At 34.9% G+C, this 7,489-nt stretch overlaps 1 protein-coding gene across 1 annotated transcript; it reads left to right on the top strand.

Moving 5' to 3' along the window:
- Positions 1–223: 223 nt before the first annotated feature.
- On the top strand, positions 224–2,435 carry cUnh15orf40 (chromosome Un C15orf40 homolog). The gene is made up of 4 exons (XM_081356564.1): positions 224–501; positions 707–827; positions 911–1,038; positions 1,121–2,435. Exons 1-4 carry the CDS (start codon positions 361–363, stop codon positions 1,211–1,213), a joined length of 483 nt encoding a protein of 160 aa, XP_081212690.1. The 5' UTR covers positions 224–360; the 3' UTR covers positions 1,214–2,435.
- The last annotated feature ends 5,054 nt before the right edge of the window (positions 2,436–7,489 follow it).

The raw sequence follows: 7,489 nt of genomic DNA, 5'->3' as shown, positions 1-7,489 counted from the left end.
ATTACTACTACTACATCTAAAAATACAACAAAAAACTACTACTGATATTAATTATTTATGTAATTATATTTGTATAAGAGTATAATATATAATGTATAATTCAATTATTTTGGTATGTGTGTATATATATATATGATATAATCTCAGATGGCATAAACTGATATAATTTATGCCAGCAGATGAAATATCTGGTCAAACATTGCAGCAAGAAGACTGCACAGTGTTCTGCGCATGTAGCGCGCATATTTGACGCTCTAAACGTATATGCATGTGTTGTTGACATGCGCGCGACCGGCAAACTGCTATCATCACAAGAAACTCATGCTGGTCACTCTCACTCAAGATTATGTCTTTTAGCTCATGCATTCCCAAATTCTCGGTTTTGTTCGAATATCTTTGTTCCCACTCGTACACCCCTCAGCATCGTGCAGTCAGACGCGTTTGACGCGGAAACTCACACTTTCCTCGCAATACAACACGATGCCTAAAAAGGACAAGACGGTAGGGCTCATTACATAACGTTACTACAATGGATTCTTCATGAATATTAATGTATTTGTAGTGATTACAAGCCTTACAAATGGCTCTTGGCCTTAATATGAGTCAAGTGTTGACTTTAATTTTGTCTTTACGTATTACAATGATTTTCTGACTGTCAATTAAAGAGATTAATCTTGTAACAAGTTAAAACTGTATTCCCATTTAGAGCAAAAGTAACCCCAAACCACCACCAGAGACACCTCCAGGCCCGGTAACTAAAGTTAAAGACGGGACAATTGCAATGACAATACATGCTAAACCCGGGGCCAAACAAAACGCAATCACCGGTAGAGTATCATAAATATATGAATAAAGAAATAGCGCTTATCTTTGAGGAGTCCATGCACCACAACTGTTGTTTTTGTGGCAGATGTGTCCGAGGAGGCGGTGGGTGTCGCCATTGCTGCTCCTCCGACAGACGGAGAGGCCAATGCGGAACTGGTGCGATATTTATCCAAAGTCCTGGAGCTGAAGAAGAGTCAAGTATCATTAGATAAGGTCAGCATATGGTGTATTTGAATGTTTTCTGCACATTTATGCAGAATGAGACATTATTAATATGGTTTCAATTGCATCATAGGGCTCAAAATCCAGAGAAAAGGTTATCAAGGTGACTGCAGATATCAGCCAGGAGGAAATCCTGAAGAAACTGAGGACAGAGGCTAGTGGCTGATATACTGAAATAGTTTGTTTGCTTTAAAGGGATAGTTCACCCAAAAATGAAAATTCTGTCATCATTTACTCACCCTCGTGTTGTTCCAAAACTGTATGAATTTCTTTCTTCTGCTGAACACAAAAGATATTCTGAAGATATTCTGTTAGTAACCATACAGTTGATGGGCCTCATTGACTTCCATATTATGGGAAAAAAGTAAATGGCTCATCAACTGTTTGATTACCCATATTCTTCTAAATATCATCTTTAAATGATGACAGAATTTACATTTTTAGGTGAACTATCCCTTTAAGCCACCAAAAATTTCAGGATATCCTTATTCCAAGAAAGAAAGAAAAAACAGTCACATTTTCTATGTCACAGTTTGCATTTTAAAACCGTGCAATATTATATTTAGCCTAGGTTTTTGTTAAATAAAATGTAATGTTATTTTTGTGTATTTACCATTGTTAATTATTTTGACTGGGAATGTTGAATGCAGTGAAAACATGTTTGTAAGGATGGGGAAATTATGTTCTTATTTTTTATTATAGTATTTACATAACAAAAAGGCTCAGCAATAAGAATTTTTGGTAACACTTTACAATAAGTTAGTTGACTACCTTAGTTAGCATGAACAAAGAATGAACAATACTTTTACAGCATTTAATAATCTTAGTTAATATTAATTTCAATTTAATACATTATTAAATTCAGAGGTTGTATTTGTTAACATTAGGTAATGCATTGTGAACTAACTTAATGAACAGCTGTATTTTTATTAACTAACGTTAACAAAGATTAACTAAAACCGTAACAAATGTATTGATCATTGTTAGTTTACGCTAGTTAATGCATTAACTAATGTTAACTAATTAACCTTATTCTAAAGTGTTTCTGAATTTTTTTACTAGCTCAAGTTTTAGCTACTTGCCCTGTCAACATCACCCATGCAAAAACAAAAAGGATACATTTTATTTTTACAACATATGTCCATTTAATATTTAAAAGAGGTACATTCCATAAGAAATTCATGGAGGTTTTGCACACTGCAGTGGATATTTCTTTAATGGCATAAAAGTTCAGGACAATTATCCAGCTCCTGCCTTTTTTAAGACCACAGCTGCGCCTGAAGCCCTCCACCAGTGACAAATGTGTTCATTAAGAAGAAACCTAATGAGTATAGTAATCAGACATTTGCTAAGAGCCCATCAATGAATATTAAAGATTCTCAGTCTTCATTTCTGCATTTTTTAATTCAGTTTAAATCCTATGTGGTATCATTTTGGACATCAAGAATGTGTCCTAGTCATTTTCAACAGCATATATCATACAAAAGCGTCACACACAGACATATCAGTGCAATTCAAACTCTTCCTGCATCTCTTATCATCTGTGAGCTTCACGCATGCATGAAAAGCAAGCAAAGATTTTTGATGTAAGAGTAAAATTAGAAATGAGACATATTTAATTTTGATTATTGAAGTTCATTACAAAGTGAAGATGCAAACACTCTATTTTTCTTTCACTAAGTGACATTTGAGGCATTCCTCTATTAGAGGAGCCAGGAGGACTGAAACATGTTTACATTTAATCACGCAGCCGTAGCTCGGCTTCCTCCTACATTCATTATTCTTGCAATATAACCTCTCCATAAATGGAAATCTCTGGTTATTTGCCCTGTTTCCCAGAGCTCGGACTGTAATAAACCGATATTGCATAGGCCTTATGAAATATAAACAAATTAATTTTCATCTATAAATGTTTTGACTTGTTTAATTAAAAATTAGTTGTCAGAAATATCCTTACACTTGTTATACAATAAAATAACACACATAGAAGTAGGTCTTGCATTAAAATGTTGTCCAGAAAGGGTTACTGAGACCTGAAATAATAAATTCTGCTCTAGTTTATCAGCTATAATCAGTGATGGGTAAGTTACTCTAAAAAAAGTCATTAATAACATCTTCAACATTGTAATTAGATTACTGTACTAATTACTCTCTCTAAAAAGTATTACATTACATGTTACTAATTACTTTCTAAATCCCATATCAACCTTACGCAGTTGAACAATATAAGAATAGACATGAAACTGCAGTTTTAATTCTTTCAAATAAATAGTATAAAATTGTAAAAAAAAATTGATGTGACCAGAGTATTTAAAGGGAGAGGGTTACATTAAAAACATACATTTTATCATTTTTCTAGTCTATACAGTAGCCTATTTAATGCAATTACATCAGAAGTAACTTATTAAATTACAGGAAAATGAAGAGTAATCCCTTACTTTAGATTTTCAAGAGAATTGTTACTAATTACTTAGTGATGCATCAACACACTGGCTATAATTCACCACTTTTAGAGTTACAATTAGATGATGGTAAGATTTATATTTTATATTCTTAATGTTTTAGTGATGTACACTTAAAATCCCATGTAGACCTGTAAAACATTGAACATGTAATTAATATGTACTGTATAATATTTGAAAAAATAAATACAGACTACATTTCACTTTTTAAAATGTTGCTGATATTTATAATTAAAACAGTTTATTAAATTTAAATATGCAAATAGAAACATATTGTCTAGTCAGCTCAGACTTTTGGGCCCCACTAAAGCATTCTAAAGGAAAGCACACATGTATCTTAGATTGGAACCTTAAAATCATGAGAACTCCACTGGTTGTTTCGGTTTCGATCTTTAGATTTACTACAAGTGACTCAAGGATTTTTTCTTACTTGTACAATAGGCTTGATTAAACCAATTTATGCTGTCATTAACACAGTCATGAAGACATATGTTGTTATTACGAGACTGTGCGAATGATTTATGCCCTGTGGATGGTGAAATCCTAGTAGTAATTGAGGAGAAAAGTCTCTTTCAGAGCTAAATGAAGAAGAGTGGGAGGGAGGACACGCTGGCCCTTCGTCTACTGAAGTCATATTTCACGAAGCCGCTTTTCTGAAAGCCATAGAGCGACACAATATGTCATGGTTTAAACACTGTTTAATGGGATGAGTATTAATTAAAGTCATTGTGTGACATATGTTAATTGCAGGATTACTTCATTCAACTGCTGCTCTAGCTATTAAATGTGAGTCACTGAAATAAAGAATTTATATGCAAGCTCTCATCCTTGACTTAAAACACGGCCCTCTGCTGGAAGTGCAGAAAATACATTCAAAAATAACTTGCAAAATTTTGCTTGCAGCTACACTGTAGATTTACATATAAATCAAAGTCTCAGTGTTTACCATGAATATTAGTTTTATCTCTTCTCTTAGCAACATCATATTTCAGATCAGCCTATAGCAATGAAACCCCTGAAGCCCTTAAGACTTACACAGTGATGTATTGAACTGAGACCATTGTACATCTATAAGATCAGTTTAATAATGAATGTTATATTTTTAATTACCCAAGAGGACCCACAACAAACAGATGTATACAGTGACAATACCACTTATTCTCAGGCGACATCCTACCTTTATTGTTTATGATGACGTTACTCTATATGAAATGAATCCAAAAGGTTTCTGGAGCAAAAGCTATGATTTGCAAATCATTTTATTTAATGCACTTCGAATACAGAATTAACATTTTGATCATCATGAATGGCACATGATCATTAATTTCATATGTTTTCAGTGTTTAAGAAAGATATCAAGCAGAGACAGAAGAAACCATTCATTATTATTATTTCAATCCATCCATCTTCCAAAACATTTGTCCTATAGGGTTGTGGGTTTATTTTATTTCATTTTTACCAAATCACTTGCCCTACTGTGATTTATTTGTAATTTTCTGATATCACACACATTTGAAAGGTTGGACTCCAAGATTTCTCCTTGTAACACCAAATATCTGAATACTGTATAAGCATATTTAAAGCAAAAATTTAAATATATGTCTAAATACTTAACTTAAAATAATTTATCGAGATCTAGTATAAACACATGCATAAATGTGGCAAAATAAATATGCGTATTTCATATATCAAACTTAATGAATGGTGTGATTCAGGTAAATGAGGTGTAAGTACACAAAATGGTTTGAAGTTGGTTAAAAAACATATAGGGTTAATGCCCTTAAAGAAATATTAATACAAACCAATTGAACATGAAACTTTTGGGAATTCCTTGTCTTTTTGAGCAAAGTACAGGAAAATATTCTCAAATTTCAACCCCAATCAAGCAGTTTTCGTTGCCATTGTTGTTCTGTATTAGAGCAGATTACCCTCCCCACTATCAGCATTTTAATTGAGTATTGGGTTTTTTTCACACACCCACGTGCAAAACACTCTAACAAGCAGCAGCTGTGCCCATGTGAACGTGTACATCCCGAGCACATGATGATATTCACTGGTGATATGGGAGTAGAGGATGAATCAAGAGGAGATAATGAGGCCCGGTCTCTCCCACACAGGAAAAGAGAGACCTCTACAGGGATTCATCTTCAAAGAATGGGTATGTGCTCTCGTTTTCAAACACACAAACTCATATCCTTGCATAGTTACTTGGGCCCTTGTAATTAAACACTTTCTTGCCTGAATCCAACATTAAATTAAGCTTAAACTGAAAAAACAAACAGATTTTGAGCACGCATGCCACTTCAAGAGTCAAGGGCTAATATTTTACATAACGAGACTTTGCGCCATGCAGTTTAATACTTACAATATCTGCAGTATTTTGTAAGCTTCGCAGAGCTGATGATGTTGCATGGCACCCATGACCAGCGCAGAAATCTCAGAGATCATTAAAAATGTGGCCTTTGAAGAGTTTCTCTATGATCTCCCTAAGTGTTATTTTTCGTTATTCTCCGCTTTAATCATGGCAATCCTCCAAACACAAATTCCTGCCAAAGTAAATGTACATCATTTAGTAATGTCTGACAAAGCAGCTTATGAGAAAAACTTCACTGAGGCTGCTCAAGTGACGCTCGCACCATACTGACGTGAAAAGTAACGCAAAACAAGATGACAAGTTAACTCCTAAGGCGCTGATAAAATCAAATTTGCTACCAGCCACTTGCATTGAGGCTAATCTGCCTGTCAGAATGAGGAATTGGGCAGATGTAGAAAACAGCTGTAAGTGACATGGCCTTTAAATTTAGGGGCCTGTAAGCACCAAAGGCTGTTCTGCCGCCCTGTCTCCTCAGGCCTGAGACATGAGAAACAGCTCTGCGGTGGCCAGTAAATACACACAACTGCTGCTAGCTAGCAAGAGAATTCAAGAACCTTATGAGTCTTGCCTTGTGTCATTTGTCCTGTCTGTTAACATCTGCAGTCTAGCAATGCAATTGACATTTGTGGTAACGAGTTTGGTTGTATAACACTTCGGATATACTACATATATAAAAAATATATATTTTTTATAATTTAATATTTCTCTATTATTTAATTTAATTTTTGATTCCTGACTATTTATGCAAGTCATCTATGTAATGTATAGTAGGTACTAACTATAGTAGGTACTAACTCAAAGACTCAAGAAACCGGGCGCTGATCCTAATATTTTTTCCAACTTTCGCCCAATTTCCAGTCTACCTTTTCTTTCAAAAATCTGGTTTTCGTCCATTGCATAGTACAGAGACTGCCATGGTAAAAGTTGTTAATGACCTGCTGATGGCAGCTGATTCTGGACTACTATACGTATCCTACTTGATCTGAGTGCGACCTTTGATACCATTTCCCATTAAGTTCTTCTAGATCGACTATTCTCTAAAGGCATCGCTGGTGTCCCTCTCACCTGTAGCCTATCTCTTCAGATCATACTCTTCATCTGTTTCCACTGGTGTTCCTCAAGGCTCTGTTTTGGGCGCTCTTTTATTTATCATTTACTTACTACCTCTTGGTTACATTTTTAGGAAATACGGTATTAGCTTTCATTGCTATGCGGAAGACACCCAGCTCTACTTGTCTTCTAAGTCCAGTTCTACTCTTCTTTCTTCTTCTCTTTTGGACTGTCAAGAGATTAAATACAGGTTTTCATGCAATTTTCTCAAGCTGAATACTGATAAAACGGAGGTTCTTCTTGTTGGCACTAAATCCAATTTGGAAAAAACAGCATTGATAATTCTACAATCTCCTCATCTACTCAGGTTAAGACTGAGTGGGTGTCGTCCTTGAAGTACATTGTCTTTTGAAAGACGTGAACAATGTTATTCGGTCTGCATATTTCTACAGTACTTACGTAACATCAGCCATCTTCGGCCATTTCTCACACCCAATTCCACAGCCATTCTTGTACATGCTCTAGTCACTTCACGTATTGATTATCGCAACTCTCT

The sequence above is a fragment of the Scardinius erythrophthalmus genome, assembly GCF_964197995.2.
Source record: "Scardinius erythrophthalmus genome assembly, chromosome: 24".
NCBI lineage: Eukaryota > Metazoa > Chordata > Actinopteri > Cypriniformes > Leuciscidae > Scardinius > Scardinius erythrophthalmus.
This window is presented reverse-complemented; position numbering and strand designations above follow the sequence as displayed.